Source organism: Condylura cristata, unplaced genomic scaffold, assembly GCF_000260355.1.
Source record: "Condylura cristata isolate star-nosed mole 26May11 unplaced genomic scaffold, ConCri1.0 scaffold00001, whole genome shotgun sequence".
NCBI lineage: Eukaryota > Metazoa > Chordata > Mammalia > Eulipotyphla > Talpidae > Condylura > Condylura cristata.
In genome coordinates this window covers 69,841,756-69,858,603 of record NW_004567102.1, presented here as the reverse complement: position 1 = coordinate 69,858,603, position 16,848 = coordinate 69,841,756, and the positions used below count along the sequence as shown (strand labels likewise).

The window sequence follows — 16,848 nt, the reverse complement described above, 5'->3', positions numbered from 1 at the left end:
GGTGCAGGGGGGTGAGAGGCTTTACCGGAGACAGAGTGGGGAGCAGAACAGGCAGATCAACTGAAGTACACTGCTGAGGGGAGCAGCGGGAGGGCCAGGAGAGGCCTGCCACGCCATGTGGTCACCTCTGGGGCAGGCGGGGATCGAACTCATGAGGAAGTGACTTTAGCTTCTTAGTGCTGTGCTTTAACCTGCTGCGCCACCAGGGAGGGTAGTGTGTTAGAAATTTTTAAAATAATTTTTAAGTTAATAATGGTTTACAACAGATTACGATTCAGAAATATAGGATCCTACCTCTTCAGATGTGTTAGCACACCACACCCAACACCAAGACTCCCATAGTCTTCTACCAGTCCATTTGTCCCTTCCCCCTTCCTCTCATCCTTGTTTCCTTCCCCCAACCAGATCCTCAAGAGCATTAGTTAGAGTTCTAACTGTAACTGTTAACTATACTAGAGTTTTAAAAGCTGAAAAGTATACTACATACCACCTGTCCAAACTTCCTTTTCCTAACATCCAGTCTATATGTTTTATGATATTCTTTAGCCTTAGAGGCCCAGACAGGACTGGGAAACCTACTGCCTTGATTCATAATCTGGTATTCTGTCCATTATTTTATCAGAAGATACTTGGAATTAAAAATTTTCAAGTACTTGATGATTGTTTCAGGTACCTGTAAACTAAAATATTGCAGGGTTGGAATAGATCATTTGCTTGGTACAGAGGCAGTGAACTTTGTGTGATTGTTTACTTTCTGTATCTCTATTTTCTTATTATTATCTAGATAAGATCAAATAAAAGTATCAGGAACTTTGTTTTTTTTTTTTATAAATATCTTTAAAGTTGCCTTACATGCTATTAATGGAAATAACTGTAAAAAGTTCATTCATATTTTTCTCACATGAGATGTTAGAAATAGAGCCAGATGTGTCTTCATTCCTCTTTTGAAATATAGTTCCAAAGTCATCATTAGGAAGTAGATAATTTGAATGTTTAATAGTGTCCTTCTGAACAACTCAGGATTTATGGTTCAATTTGGTTTTTTACTAATATGCTTTATCTGTTGTTTTTACTATTTGAATAATAAAGACCAACTATTCCTTAAGTGCCATTGTTGAAAAATAAGACTTTGTTAAAGTTTAACATGCTTCACTTCTAAAATAATGCCTGGTGAGGGGGGACTAAACGGGGCTTGCCGGGGGAGACCCGTCTGGTGTGGCAGCATGTCCCCCATGCTCAGCGTGACGTGGTCAGCAGTAGGGCAGTAGACAAGAAGCGCCTACTCATGAGCCAGGCCATCAGCATCAGCCCAAAGGAGCATGTGCCCGGCATCATCAACTACTTGTCACTGTAGAGGACAGGCAGTATCTGCTGGGACTCCATGGTATGACTTCCAAAAAGACTGTGATTGAGACACCTTTGTGTCATCCAGTGATTGACTGGTAGTGTCCTTAAATGCTTTTCTGTGGTACATCGGCCTCATTTCAAAGTGCACCAGAGTTTAACTAATATGCACCAAATGTACTCTTTTAATTAATAAAAATTCAGATTGATCTCCAGGATGACTCCACAATTTTAGTAAGACAGAACAATATGAAAGAACAGTTATAGGTATGGAACAAGGACAAAAACAAGCAAGAGTTAAGAGCATGCTACTAAGTGGGATGGTTGATCAGAGACTGATTGAGGCCTTCATACCCATTTTTAACTCCAAAGGTAAAAATAGGATCAAGATATAGAAACTGCTGTTTCAGTATATGAAAAACATCTTCAGTCACCTAAGAAGTAGAAAAGCATGTGAAATGCTACAGTAGACCCAGACCTCTTACAATGCTGAAATAGCTTAGAACTTGAAAGGAAAAAAAAAAAAAACCCTTTCCTCAAAATTCTATAAAATGCATCAAGAATGTCTCTTAAAGGCCCAAGGATCAGCAAACATCATCATAAGTCGCAGTTATAAATACTTTACTAGAAGGGACAGCTTCATATTTTAAAAAGCTACATCCTATAACTATCTGGTAAACTACACTTGAACATAGTTTAAAAAATCAACTCATGTAACTCCATGGAAAACAATACTGTAAATGAAACTACCTGGCTTAGGTCATATACATTATAACATATAATAAGGTTATTTCACTGTTTCTTCAGTACTTATGAAATCTGCACAAAGAAATTTTTTCTGCCTTTTCTGAAGTTAATTGTTGCTGTAAGTAAGTTGCTTTCTACCCAGGATATCCAGAATGGTAAAGTAACAGGACCAGCTATACAGCCAAAGATTACACTGAGCTAGAAGCACATAGGAGATGGGTCATACCTAGGAAACAATGTATGAAATCAAAAGAACAAATATTATTATGTGAGCACACATTCAGTGTAATTTAAATATTTCTACAGTAGAGCGTAATGTTTTCCTAAGGTAAGTGCCAGTAATCATTTGAAGTACAAGCCCTCTTAGTAAGCTGTTGGCTGAGTGATGGACATGTGCATATGGTAAATACATCAGAAAGGAGTAAGTTATGTCACACAATAGGGTGGAAATAGCCAGAAAGGCAAGCTTAGAAATTCCTGATAATGAGATTTATTGAACTCCAGAGTAAAGTCTTTGAATCTACCAGCAAAATTTATAACATAGGAAGAATCAAACTAACCTCAAGTAACTATATGCCAGAAAAAGCCCACACCCTTTAAAGGAATACACGAAAATCCACATCTCACCAAAGTAACATAGCCCACATAACAGTACTGGTTAGTGTTCCTTCAGTACGCTGCTTTGAAGAACTTCACAGATAACTATAATAATGAAATATCTCTCTAGAAATAATACAAAGAGGCATTCGCAGCTTGACACAAACTAAGCTGCTATAAAAACTAAGAAATAGTAAACAAAGAGTATTATTTAAACCCATAAGAAGTAACTGACAAGCACTGCTATGAAGACTGAAATTCCTATGTCAAAATAAAGCTTGTCAGTTGCACTTCCACATTGTGTGTGCCCAAGCGACTTGGAAATTTTGAGAAAGAGAACTCTTTCAAATATGTTAACAGTGGTCACAATCTGACCACATGCATTTTGTATTCTGTCTCTTTTTCCCACCTCTGAAATGAGCAAATAAACTCATATATTTAAATTTCTATTACAGAAAATTTCCTAACTACTGTCAGGTCAGCACTGTCAAGAAAATTGTTGTATCTATATGTCAGGATACTGTGTGCAGGGAATGATAGATACATAGAAAATAGTAAGAAAATAGATATAGTAAAAATGGGCAAGACATTTTCTATGACAAGACCTACCAGAACAAGGAAAAACAGAGTATTAACTCAAATCTGATGGAATTGCATCTCCCAACTTTTTTATGGAGCTTTGCTTTATCCTAAAATAGTGAGATAATGACAAATCCTAATTGGAAACGGGGTAGATAGGATGTTTGCAGAATCTTCTGCCAAAATGAATGCGCTAATGTGAAACATACTGATTGCTGATTGTACAGGAAATTTTTTAGCTATAGTGGCAAAATTAGGTGACATGTTTGTTTTGGGGTTTGTAGCTTCTAAAACCATCACCCTCCTAGGGATGTTGCTTGTGGAGTTGGGGCAAGATCTGTTTCTACACCAGGAAATAGCATAATAGCAGTGTGGACCACAGAATCATAAACTGCTAAGGATCTAAAATGGATGCAAGTAAAACATCACCCATTTGCTGCACCCAGATGGTTGTGTGTGGTTATGTGAGTCATCTGACACCATCAGGTTGTTGGACTGGGTTTGTCTGCCAAGACTGCTGTAACAAAGTAGCATAGGTTGGGTGACTTAAACAGAAATATATTTGCTCACTATTCAAGAAGTCAGAAGTTCAAGATCAAGTTGCCAGTTTCTTCTGGGACCTCTCCTCTTCACTTACAGACAGCTGCCTTCTCAGCATGTCTTTACATGGCCTTTTACTCTGTGTCCATGTGCTCTGGTATCTTTTTATAAGGACACTAGTGGATTAGGGCCCCATCCATATGGCTTTGTTTATCCACAATTCCCTTAAAGCTGCTGTCTCCAAATAGTCACATTGTTGTTTAAATTCTTCAACCTATGAATTGGGGAGGACACAATTCACTTTACAACAGACATAGTATATAGGACATGTTCATAAGGACCTTAGGCCATGTGAAACTGATATACTGTGCTTTCTTGTGTAACAAGAGAATAATTAGTGAGCACTTTAGTAGGAAAGTTGAAATACAGTGTAGGTCCTTTGCACCCCCCATACCTCTGAAGAGAGTCACACTCCTGGTAGAAAATTCAGGAAAGGTTTCCTGACTTCACATTGATAAATCCTAGACACTTTGTGCTATCTAGATAGGTATCTACACAAGTGTTGCACATAATGATACAAACCTGATGTGAAAGCTCCTTACTAATCTGTTAACAAGTCTGATTTCACCTGCTTTTTTTTCCAGTAGCCACCTCTGTCTTCAATTAAGTATACACTGGCCTCATAGTTTCATAAAACACATTGATGTTGTATACCAGAACCAGGGGGAGTGTTATAAGAAGCAATGCCACACAGCTTTCAACCTCCAGGCTGTTTTAGGTATCCTGCAAGGAGCGTGTGGGTCTACAGATGACCCAGGATAATTGGTGTCATCGCAGCCAATTGTCATAGTACTACTATCCCAAAATGTGTCTCCTGTTCCTCCCCTACCTCTCAACTGCTCCCGTTCCACATTTGATGCTAGACAAAGATGGGATGGCCTATAAATGTATATAGTTTTGCGGGGGGGGGGGGGGAGTAAACTGTGCTTAAGTTCTGATTCTATCACAAGTCAAAGTCTTCAGTTTCTCTGTACTTAAGGTTTTTCATTGAAACCTAGATGTTAAAAAAATTGAAATGAATGTATCTCCTCAGGATTATCATAAAGATTCTATAAGCTAGCGTACATAAGCAGCTAGCCCAGTACCTAGAACTTGGCAGTCATTCAGAACATATGAGTTAGCTTGTCCTCTTTTGCTAGTACTAGGTAGGGAAATAAAGATTTGAAGAAGGAAGAATGAAGGGAAAATGTAAAAGTTCCGCTTTTACAAAAGGAATTTGGCATCAATTTACTGAAACTTCTGTTTGTAAACTTTAGAGAACATCCTGCATACTATGTTATAAATTACGGACTGTGCTAAGCAGTACAATAAAGATTACTTTTGTACCATTTGAATTCAGTTGTCATGTCTGCTCTTATGCCATATAGTGACAACACTTAATTCCAGGTTGATCCATTAAAATCTCCTAGTTAATGTGTTAGTATGTATTGTAAAATTATTAAAAGTTAGCACAAAGAATTTTGTTAACCATTATGGAATCCCTTGCTGAAAGCTCTGTCTTCTCATCCCTCATATTAAGGATCTAAACTCTTAGATCGGGTACCTGCCTATAGCTTTCATTTCAACTTCCCTCTTCCTTCTTTCTATAGGCTCTTACCTCCAATGCCAGGCTCCCAGCAATGCGAACTATCTTGGTTTTCTCTTCCACGGACTCTCACATACATGGCATAGTCTGCTTGTGACATACTTTCCATCTTTTCACCTGGCTAAATTCCTGATTATCCTTTATTTTCCTGCAAAGCCTAAATAAGGTACCCCTTCTAGAAATTATCCTATTTGTCATTGTGTATTTATCCCCTGACATAGTACCACAAGCATTGGGATTTCAATAAATACTTGTTAAAGAGAATGAATCAGTACTCAATCTCAAGTGAAAGGATTGTAGTGATAATTTTCTGGTATATGTATAGTTCTATAACCTATACATTTTCAAGTCCCATTTAAGTAGGGAAAAGTAGAGATAAGTTATTCTTAATAGATGCATTAAGTCCTGCTTTATACAATGAATCACATTTAAAATGGGAAGAGAACTGCCTCCTTGTAACTGCTATGAGGCAGTTTTAAATACTTGGGCAGCCACTGACAGTCATTTGATTTGGGTTTTTCAAAAGATAAAGCAAATCAAATAAAGGACTGCTGTAACAACACAGGATTCTCAGTGAGAGACTTTTCTTCTTAAATTTATATGCTTCTAAAATATGCTTACAAGGGTGTTTTTAAAGGTAATCAAATGGATTATATTGTTTATATAAAATGTGAAAAATATGTTTGTAGAGAAATATATCTTAAAAAAAGAGACATGAACAGTAAACCAGGGGATCACCATGTAGTTATGTAATCAAGTTGTTCCATTGAGTTTTTGCTTTGTGTAAAATTGTTGACCTTCTGAAGAATTTTTTTTTTTCAGATGCATCTGCTTAGCCCAGAGAAGGTATATAAAGGTGTCATATAAGGCAATTCTAAGAAAGTGAATGGTGTGAGCACTTTTTTTTATTTGCTTCACAAGTAATTTACTAAAAAAAATTGACATCTGCTATTTTGAAGTTAATCTTAGTGTATTGAATGCTCTTAACCATTTCTCAACCCCACAGTCTTTTATCTTGCTTCTCCTGCTGTGTTCCCACCAGCCCTGATCCCATTAGCAAACCTTGAGCCAGCCTCAGACTTACCAAAGTACTGCTTTGGTTTCAGCTGCTCTTCTGCAAGAGGAAGTGAATGTTGGGGGTTTTCTCTGTGGTACAGTTGTGATAAAGCTGTGGTGGTCTTATCTCTCTCTTAGGTAGTGGCTCTTTATGACTACACAGCGAATCGATCAGATGAACTAACCATCCATCGCGGAGACATTATCCGAGTGTTTTTCAAAGATAATGAAGACTGGTGGTATGGCAGCATAGGAAAGGGACAAGAAGGTTATTTTCCAGCTAATCATGTGGCTAGTGAAAGTAAGTTTTATGCTCCCTTCCTGGTTTACTAATATGGTCTAACTGATAGTCCAAGATTTTATCATGTTCTATATACCCTTTAATTTACTGTCTTTGTAACTTGTGCATATACTTACCAATGGGTAATTGCTTTTCATGTACATGATACAAAAATAAATAAACAAGAAACAAAAAAGCAGGGCACCACTCCACTCGAGAACTTTCACACTCAGATCAGGATAGCTGCTGCATGGACTTCTTAGTCTAGGGTTTGTCCAGCTAGCCACCAGCCTCCTCGGGCCCCTTGTTCCTGCCACTACTTCTTCACACACAGCCTGTGGGGGGGGGGGCCCTCATGTTACATGACTCCTCAGTGACAGGTGCCCCAGCTCCCTTTCTTTTACTGTGGATTCCTCAGTCCCAGCTGGTATGTGCTAAGACAAAACTGCAACCTGCTACTTAATTTTCAAGTAAATTAGACCCTCGTTTTTTTTAAAAGGAAAACAAAATGAATTGCAAACACATTCTAAAGAGTTCCTGAAAGTGGCGGTCACTGACATTCTGGCATAAGAATTCTTGGCCTTTAGAGATGAACCTTTCTTAAAGTCCTTAACAATGAGTCCTACTGAGGTGAAAATGGACCACAGAGAGGCTGAAAATAAAAACTAATAAAGAGGAGTATAGCCATACTTCTTCAGAAGAATGCTTCATGTCAACAATTAACTTGATGGTGTGGTAGGAAAAGCACCAGACCAAAGGCTCTGAAAGACCAACTTGTAACCCGAGCCCTTGGGGCCTGTTTCTGCCTATAAAATGAGAACTTCAGCTTATCTCTAATCTCTCTTCCAAAAACACTACAGTTTTGTAGTTCTGACTTAAAGTGTGCTATAGGCAGCCTGATTTCGAGTATGTATTAGAATAAGTCTTTTATTTCTGCAATTATTAGATATGTAATTATGTAATAAATGTAATTATTATAAATTCTAGTTGATTTGCAGTATGCGCAAACTTCATTTAGCCAAAACTATGGCTGAATACAAATACTGTTGATTCCTAACCTAAGTTCTGAATTTCAGAACAAAAGAAATGAAGGAAAGGAAGAAGAATTTCTCCCATGTCTACTGGGTGCAAGTGTAAGCCCAGTAGTAATATTTCCCTTTGGCCTGCTCCCTTTGGTATTCTGTTGGGCCCTAGTCAACCTTGACACTTCCCATTATGCCCCGCCCTGGTCTGTGCTCTCAGTCTCCTAGGCTTAGCTGTGGCTTTCGGCAAACCCCTCTTCTGGGAAGTGCTAAGTGTCTCAAAAGTAACCCCATTCTATCATGACAACATTCTTAATTTCCTCTATGTACTTCTTTTCATTCGTTTTAGCTAAGTGGTTAATGATTTTTAACTGTTAAATCTATGATTAATAGAGCACAACATAACAGAGAAAACTTAAAGTGGTTTTTTCTCCAGTCATCACCCTTAAACACGGCACAGCCAACTTTCAGAACATCTCAGATATCAAGTTCCTTCCTCCCCATCCCGGGGATATCTTTCCTACAGTATCACTAGCTGGCCTTCAGCAGAAGCAACTTCTGGTTTTAAATCAAGAGCTGCCTGTTTTGCTATAGTGACTCCTGTGTATATCTGTAACTCTTACTAGCTGCTGTAATTAATTGTTTCTTCCACCTACACTGGAGACATCTAAAATCTTTTTTCATTTGGCTACATGAAGAGATTTTGTATTTCCAAGCAGGGTGATAGTAGGCTTGTGAATCTAGAAATGCTGTGGATGCTTTTCTCAATGATTTAAAACCCGTTAACGTTTGTTTTCTTCCATAATAACCAAAGTAAGAGTACGTGCACAAATCAATTCCATGTTTGCAGTAGTCATGACCCCATGACTGCTGTAATTACTTTTATATCCCAGGAGAATTGATGTTTTCTGATGGCATCCATCACTGCTTTTTGAAAACTCACCTTGTAAAGGTCAGAACAAACAGAAAAGATTCTCAGAAAACAGAGTATTAAGACTGAGTTATCCTTTAATTAGGGATTATTTTCATTTCCTTTTATTCTACATTTTAAAATAGGAGTTTAAAAACCTCACCTACCCAGTTTCCACATTAGACAAAAACACAACGCATATTCCTTTCTAAAAATAGCAGGACAAATTGCCCTTTATCTAAAGTCAGATATGCAAAGCAAAGGACGTCAGTGTATGTGTGTGTGTGTGCAAACAGAATCTCTTCCCCACTATTAATTGAGAGCCCTGTTCACTAAGAATATAGCACAATAAAGGATATTAGTACTCAATTATTATAAAGGACTTAATGTCTTTTATATGTTAGGCCACTGGAAAGAAAAACAATCACCTTTTCTTAATCATATCTGACATCCTTTCCAATCATAGATGAAGAAAGCCAATTAATTATCTCTTAATATTAGAAGCTTGATCAGGAATATTTTAAGAATTTCTATTAATACAGAGTTGTCTGAGTCCTTTAGTTATCCAAATTAGATTTTCTTTTTAGCCCTTTAATGTTCCCACATAAACTTTTAATATTAAACACTGTGAATAGATTAAATAAATTATGCAAATTATAATCTTAGATTCAGCCCTGTGAATATATTCAGTATCTTGTTGGGCCCTAGTCCTGTGCTTCTTTATCTCATCCCAACCTTCCAGATTATTCTTCTTCCACACCTATGCCTGGCAAAACCCTACCTATTCTTCAGCCTCACCAACCTACCATTTCTTCCTTAGGCATCTGCTGTCCCCAGTCAGACTTTACTGTTTCTCCTGCAAATAATGTCACATGCATATTGCATGTGACAAACACTATTGCATATTACAATATCTTGGAAACATACCTGTCTCTGACGAGATTGTAAGCTCCTTAAGAGCAAATACTGCTTTATGATCCTCTTCATAGCTCTTCAACAGTACCTAGCAGATAACCTTGCATATCACAGGTTGCTAGTAAATGTGTACTAACATAAAATGAAAGGATCTTCATGACCACATAGTAAATGAAATGACGCCTCTACATTTCTGAAGTTCAAACTTCGGAGCGTGTGTTCTTTTGGTAACTGATGTGTACGGCTTCAAATCACTGTAACTATAAACCCAAGGCAGCTTATTGTAACACCAAGGAAGTGAATGTCAGTTTCTTTTTCACAACTGCTCCCCTCCATTGCTATTTTTCCCTTCACAGAATAGTATTCCTCAAATTAATTACGTGAATTCCTATTCAATTCCAGCACTGTATCAAGAACTGCCTCCAGAGATAAAGGAGCGATCTCTCCCTTTAGCCCTTAAAGAAAAACACAAAAAGGAAAAACCTTTCTTGGCTCCTCAGAAGGTAAATGTTTTAAAGAATATGTGTTGCATGTATACTTTGATTTTCACTCTCTCTAGATAAAATATTACTTGTTTTTCCTGCTTCTATTCCTTATTGTTTTCATTATTACTTCTTGTGATATTGGTGTCGACTTTATGAAATCTGAAAAGCAAACAGTTTTCATATAAAGAAACTCAGAAGGCACAGAGTATTAAAGCAGCCCTAGGATGCAGTCCAGAGTGGAGCTCATAGCTTTTGAGTGTTGTGCTCTTTCCATTTCCACTTGTTTCTACAGCTGTGATGTGGATGCGGTCTTCTCCAGCTGAGGGTACACCTCATGCCAAAGTGACTGGAGTTCACAAAATAAAGATGCTGTACTTCTCGGAGCAATCCTTTTACTTGTTAATAATTTAAAGTGTCTTCTTTTAAATTTAATATGAATATGTTATTCTCCAGAGAAACATGGTTTTTAGCCTGTGCCCCCAAGTTCATCATGAATCTCAATCAGTGTTCTCCTAGTGTTACTAGTACTTTGGTAGGAAAGTTTTACAAGCATTATATTATCATATATTGCTTATTAAACTTGTCTTATTATGTGATAATTGTTCTTGACCTAGAATAACTTTGCTTCATGAACCAGCAGGTTTTTTTTTTTTTACAAATACCACATCATTATGAAGTTTCATGTATCATTCAGTCATCCAACTTATATATGTTGACTGATGACTTCATTATGAACACTTTACTAGTCTTCACTGAAAAAGGATTAATAAGCCAGGCACTGCCCTTGAGGGAGCTCCCAGACTAGTAGGTGAGACACAGGCAGCAGGCAGGTAATTCCAACAGACCATGGAAAGAATTGCAATGACGACTGTGCAAGATGCACTGGGAACATTCAGAAAGAAATCCTCTAAGTCACCTGGCAGTAGGCCAAGAAGACTTCCCAAAGGAGGCCATGCTTGAGCTGAGGTCTATAGGGTGGAAATGTGTATGCTAGGTGGAGGATCTTAGCGAAACACATTCCAGCAGAAGGAATAACTTGAATAAGGTGTGGGATGGTATGCTTTTTGCTTCCCAGGGAATAAATATTGGGGAAGGTCTGAAGATACTTCTGGTTGTCTCAACAGCATCTTGGAGGTAGACATCATGGACAGATGCTGTTAAACATCCTAGGATGCACAGGCCACACGCCCTGAGCAAAGATTAACTGGACAAAAGGGTCAGCCACACTGACCTTAGAGCAGAAGTTCCTGAGTCTGGTTAGTGGGAATGAGGATGTAGATGATAGAGACTATCATTCTGCAAATTCACATTTTGTTCTGCAAAACAGAAAAGAAGATCTACTTAAAAATCTAGGGTCAAAGGAATAAATTGGGAGGAAGGATAGTGACTGTTACAATAGCTGTAAGAATAGTAAGAGCAGGAGCCCATTTGGGACATGTAAAAAGGATTCCTGAGTCATCCTGGGAGCTGCTATTTGGATACCTGTAAAATGGAGTAATTGTGGAGTTGGATTTTTTCCTCCAGTGCTCAGCATCTAGGGCATAGTGGAGAAGGCAGATTCAGTTAGACACATAGTGGAAGGTGCTTGGGTGTGATAGAGGATAAGAATAAGGGACTTTGTAACATTGGCAAGAAAGTTACTGGAGTGACTCACTCTAGAGTATAAACCAGACTGAAAAGAAGGTAGAATCTGAAAAGTGACAGAAAGTGAGGCTGCCAGATGCAGTCAGCACCCACACCCACAGAGAGGCCTCTTGTCATACAGTAAGTGACTTAAAAACTGAAACTGTGGCTTATAGAGCCAGACACTCTTGCTTACTTAATATTTCAGATGTCAACATCTCAAGGTTTATTATTAATTCACTGAGTGTATTAAGAGTGGAAGGGAAATCAAAGGGAAGTTTATTAGAATCGAGCTGGCAGGGGAAATGGGATTCAGTGTGTTAAATTATTGTTCTCTTAGACATTCAAATTACTTGATGATTGTAAGAGTTGGGATGAAGTGGACACTGTTAAGGCCTTGATGTCCTTAATTGTTGTTAGTGCTGAGGTCTCAACCCTGGTGGCTTCACATTGAAATCACCTAAGAAATTTGAAAAATATTGATGCCTGTCCCCACACCCACAAATTGATTAAATAGGTCTGGGATGGGTTGTGGACATGGGTAGATTTCAGCAGCTTTCCAGGTGATCTACCTTGTAGCCAACACTGAAAACCATTGTGTTAGAAGTGACCACAAAGTGTGAAGGTCACAGGCACACGTAAATAGTGGCTGTTACATCCAGCCATCAGGACCTCCAGGAGGAGGGCTCTGAAAGTCTGCTAGCCTAAACCAGTAGCGCAGAACTAAGAGCAGGCCAGAGTGCTAATTCCAGTCCCTGAGGCTGACAGATGGTTGGTGTGAGAGCATACAGCCTATGCTGCAAAGAACTGAAAGAAACATGGTTTCTCAATAAAACGTTGGCTTCAAATACACAAGGATGTATGCTGGTGGTGGTTGTCCAGAGGACTACAGAGGATAATATAGTTTAAAAGGCTGGTAAGCAATAGGACTATGGGCAAATGCTATTCATGTAATATTATCCTGTTTGAAATTCACCAGATATAAGAATTTTGGAAGTCTTTACTATAAATGTATAACCTAAAGGCATATAATGCAGTAAAAGCCTAACTCTGGTGTGGGGAGCTTCTTTGACAGCTAAACAGTGTTTGTAGTCTCAGTCAGAACCGTGTGAGTGCCATGAGAACATGAACTTACAGCGGCTTGCTGGTTTCCCTGACTCCAGAACATGCTGCCCGCTGACACTGGGATTACCTAGCCCCCACAGAGATGCACTTCTGTCTAATGGTCTTGAATTAATTGTGCCCCAGCCAGAGAAAATGTAAGGAACGCTATCACTATCTTACTCGCTACCTGTGGAGCTGGTGAGACTGCAGTTGATTTTTTTTCAATTTTCTGTGCTTTTTTAATTCTTACAAACTGACTACTGTGCTTTAACCACACCTTTAGATTCATTTCCCAGAAAACAAATATTTCATACTTGATCCTTGAAGTCAGCTTTGAACCAGTCCCATTGTTGCCGAAACCCTGATTTTAATAGATCTCAAGGTGTACACATGCAAAACAAAATATTTAAAAATGTAAAATTGGTAAAACAGGAGAATAGCGGGGCATAGAATCCATTTGGATAAGGAAGTAAGAAAGTTCTCCTGAAGGAGAAGACTCCTGCCTTGGGCTGAAGTTCCATGCATGAGTTTCTTTAAGAATGTGCTTTGATTACTTTATTTGAACTCAGGTGTTAGATAGAATCCTGTTTGTCTTTCCTCTTAGGGATGTAACATGTATAGTTCGACAGTGTTTCACTTCCCTGTGGGAGAAAGTAGAAATGCAATGATCTGCGTTCACGTAGAAAAAGAAAAGTCCCTGAGAAGCGTAATGTTGTCCCAGCTGACAAGAATGTCGTGGGCACACTCTGGGCTGTGAGCGCTGCGGCCAGCTCTTCAGAAACGTGCGGCCTGGCTTTTGTGCCCTCTGGGGTAGTTGCATTACTTCAGTTTAATTACTTTATGACACTATATATGGTTTTATTTTATCAAACCCTGCCTTATAAGCTGCCTACAAATTCTATCAGAAGTTTAATTTTATGAGCAAGTTTTTTTTTTTTTAAGATGTATTTATTTATGCTCACAGAACTGGGGTACAGGCCAGAGGTGGGGTGGGTGGAGGATTCACCAGAGACAGAGTTGGGAGCAGAACAGGCAGATCTACTGAAACACACTGCTGAGGGGATTAGCGGTGGGATCTCTAGTGACTAGTGGGTCAGCTCCCTAGCAGGGGGTTCGAACTCGTGCTGCAGTGGCTTTGGAGAGCTTCATAATGCTGCTTTAACCCGTTGCCCCACCAGGGAGAGCCCACAAGTTTCATTTTCTTTATCTTGTATATGTTTAAAAAAAAACAAAACATGAAAAGTAGTCTCTGGTAAGTGACTAGAATTTGGTGCTGAAAGATGCCCTAAGTTCATAGAATTATAGACATTGACAGGAACCTAAGAGTTCAGTCACTGGTGATGCTAGTCAACTCTGTTGCACCGATGAGGACATTAAGTTCCAGAACATGTTTTGAGGTTCCTTCAGCATGACAATCCTAATTAGGAACTTAACCTCCTTTTCTCAGGCCAGTGTTGTTTCTCCTCCACCACCTATTGAGGGATGCAGACAGCTGTATCTGCACAGCTTGCCGCATTTTGTGTCACACTACTTTTTTGCTTCTCTCTTTTATGTTTGTTTCATTATACCCTTCTGCATGTGGAAGTCTTTAGAATTATATTCTTTGTACTTTTAAGCAGAAAAAAGGAAAGAAACCTCAATAGTTTTCTTTGTTTTTTTAATTATTTCTATTCAAACTATTGAATAAGAAGTAAAATTACACCCTTAATAGCTTGGCAGCTGCTAAATCTTGTAAGTTCTTCCAAGTGGAACACACCTGTTCTGTTGCTAAATGTGCCAGGTACCTTCCGATATTTCATATGGTTCACTGAAGTGCTCGTGGGTGATGGCAGCATTTGACTGTTCTGCTGCAGGAAGAGAGATTGAGTCTTGAGTTATTCTCCTCCATAGACATAAGAGTGCCCAAACACTTACAATTATCTATACATGGGGGGAGTAAAAGTAGGAGGATGTTTTCCTCAAGACTTTCCATCACAGTGTGCTATAAAATTTGCATCTGGTCAAAAAGAGAATATTGGTGCTATCAAGGAAGAAAGAAACTCAGCAACTTTGAAAGACTTATGTTGTTGATCTTGGCCCATCTGTGTACATATTTTGGATTAGCCTGTTTCATTCATTTTGGGGAGGGGAAAACTTGTTAAAATTGTTAGATTTTTAATTATGTTTGATTATCGAAATGATATATGCTCAGGATTTAAAAAGCAGTCAGTAAAGAATAGTGTAAATAAAAATAAAAGCCCTCAGTCTTGTTAGTAGTCACGTTCATGCTAAACAGTTTCTTACATATCCAGCTAGTAATGCTCTCTGCACATGTAAACATATTTCTTTATTCAAGTCTTTGTTTTGATGAACTTTATTTTGATGGTCCTGCTTAATATTTTTGTTTTTCTTTCACCAATGTATCTTATTAACACAGCAGTTCTACATTTTTTTTAACAATTGCAAGATACTAAAATGCTCATTTTTTTTTTTACTTCTAAAAACAAGCGCAGAGTAGAAAAGTAATTCTGTTGTCTATAAATGTAACCAAGAATATTTTTGATAACACCAAATGTGTAATAATTATGCACAGGAATGTTAGGTTATTTCTGTGAATGTAGCGAAATTACTGAATTCTTTATCTGAAAGCACACTTAATTATCAAAATGTCCATTATAAATGATGTCCTCACTTGATGGAATGTTTTAATTATGTCCAGTACTTTACTTTGTATGCAGATTTAATGAGAGCAAGTTGGTTTAATTCTATAGAGTCAGCTCCTAAACCAGTGTGTTTACTCCAGTTTTGTTCAGGAACAGCTGTTTTCTTGTCTAGTCCAAAACAAGAAATGAGAACTTAAAAGTTTGAGATAAGTCTATGGTAGTTCCTCTTCCATCCAAACACACATGCACAGAAAATTTTAAATTAGTGATTCTGTTGAACTTTCAGAAAAACAGTGGGTGATAAACAATTTGCTTCATTGTGTGTATGTGTCTTTCTTAGTCTGCACAATGTCTAATTTTCACTTACCCTCTTCATCCCAAAAGTAGAAAATTCATTAAAATCTGGATTAATTGTGCTGTGTAGTGCCATTTTCAAAAATCTCTTCAAAGAGGAAATTTTTTTTCATTTACTCATCCTTATACTAAGAGTCTATTTGAATTCTTAACTATAGATATAATATGATTCAGTTGTGTCAAGTCCAACAACACATTTATAATAGGCAGTGGTTATTATTGGTATGGTAAAGCAGATTTTCCAAATATCTAAAAGCCAGTTAATGTGCTTAAAGCATTGAAAATGCAATCATAATTATTGTTATCTTTATTGTGTTTACATTATTTTACTTTACTAATTATCGTTACCAAAGAAAATGCAGTTGATTTATCTCTAACCTGTGATAGTTGATAAAAATTAATTTATTTTTGGATGTGTTTTAAACCTTAGGAATATTCAAAGGTTTTCCCCTTTATTTGAAGAGCGCTAAATCAAAATCTTACAATTAAAACTTATTTTTGTCCCATGAAGAGTCTTAATACAGACAACACTCTATTTCTTTCTACTTCACAATTTATTTCAGTAAGTTATTTTGAGGAAAAAAGTTATTAATTTCAAAAGGATATGAATGTGAAAAATACCCATTAGTCTAGAGAGATACTGTGTTCCAGCAAAGAAAGTGAGTGGGATTTTAATGCTATGACAGTGAGTGTCTCCTCACAACCACGTCTAACAATAAAGTCCCTAAATGCACAAAAAGGAACTCAGAAAGCCTCCAGCATCTCTCTTAACTCCCAAAGGAACTCATCAGGTCTTGATCCTCTTAAGGTTTGTAAGCAGCACGCTACTGTGTTCTCTTACACCTTGGCTCCGGCCATTGTGTTTGACATGCATGTCTCAGTCTTGCTTTTCTCTGTCCCCAGCACTTTTATTTCTTGCTAACTTGCATAGTTCTCCTCCATGTTTCCAGGCCCCTCATATCCTCAAGTGAGATGCCACAGCTTGTCTTCTCAGTTTACCTATTC

At 37.9% G+C, this 16,848-nt stretch overlaps 1 protein-coding gene across 3 annotated transcripts in view; it reads left to right on the top strand.

Annotated features, from left to right (window-relative positions):
- The window catches only part of AHI1 (Abelson helper integration site 1), a 166,604-nt gene that overhangs the window by 120,255 nt on the left and 29,501 nt on the right, over positions 1-16,848 (top strand). For all 3 annotated transcript variants that reach the window (XM_012722687.1, XM_012722683.1, XM_012722689.1), the window contains 2 exons: positions 6,647-6,809; positions 10,038-10,138. In XM_012722687.1, the coding sequence (XP_012578141.1) occupies positions 6,647-6,809; positions 10,038-10,138 (264 nt within the window). The remainder of the gene's footprint in view (positions 1-6,646; positions 6,810-10,037; positions 10,139-16,848) is intronic.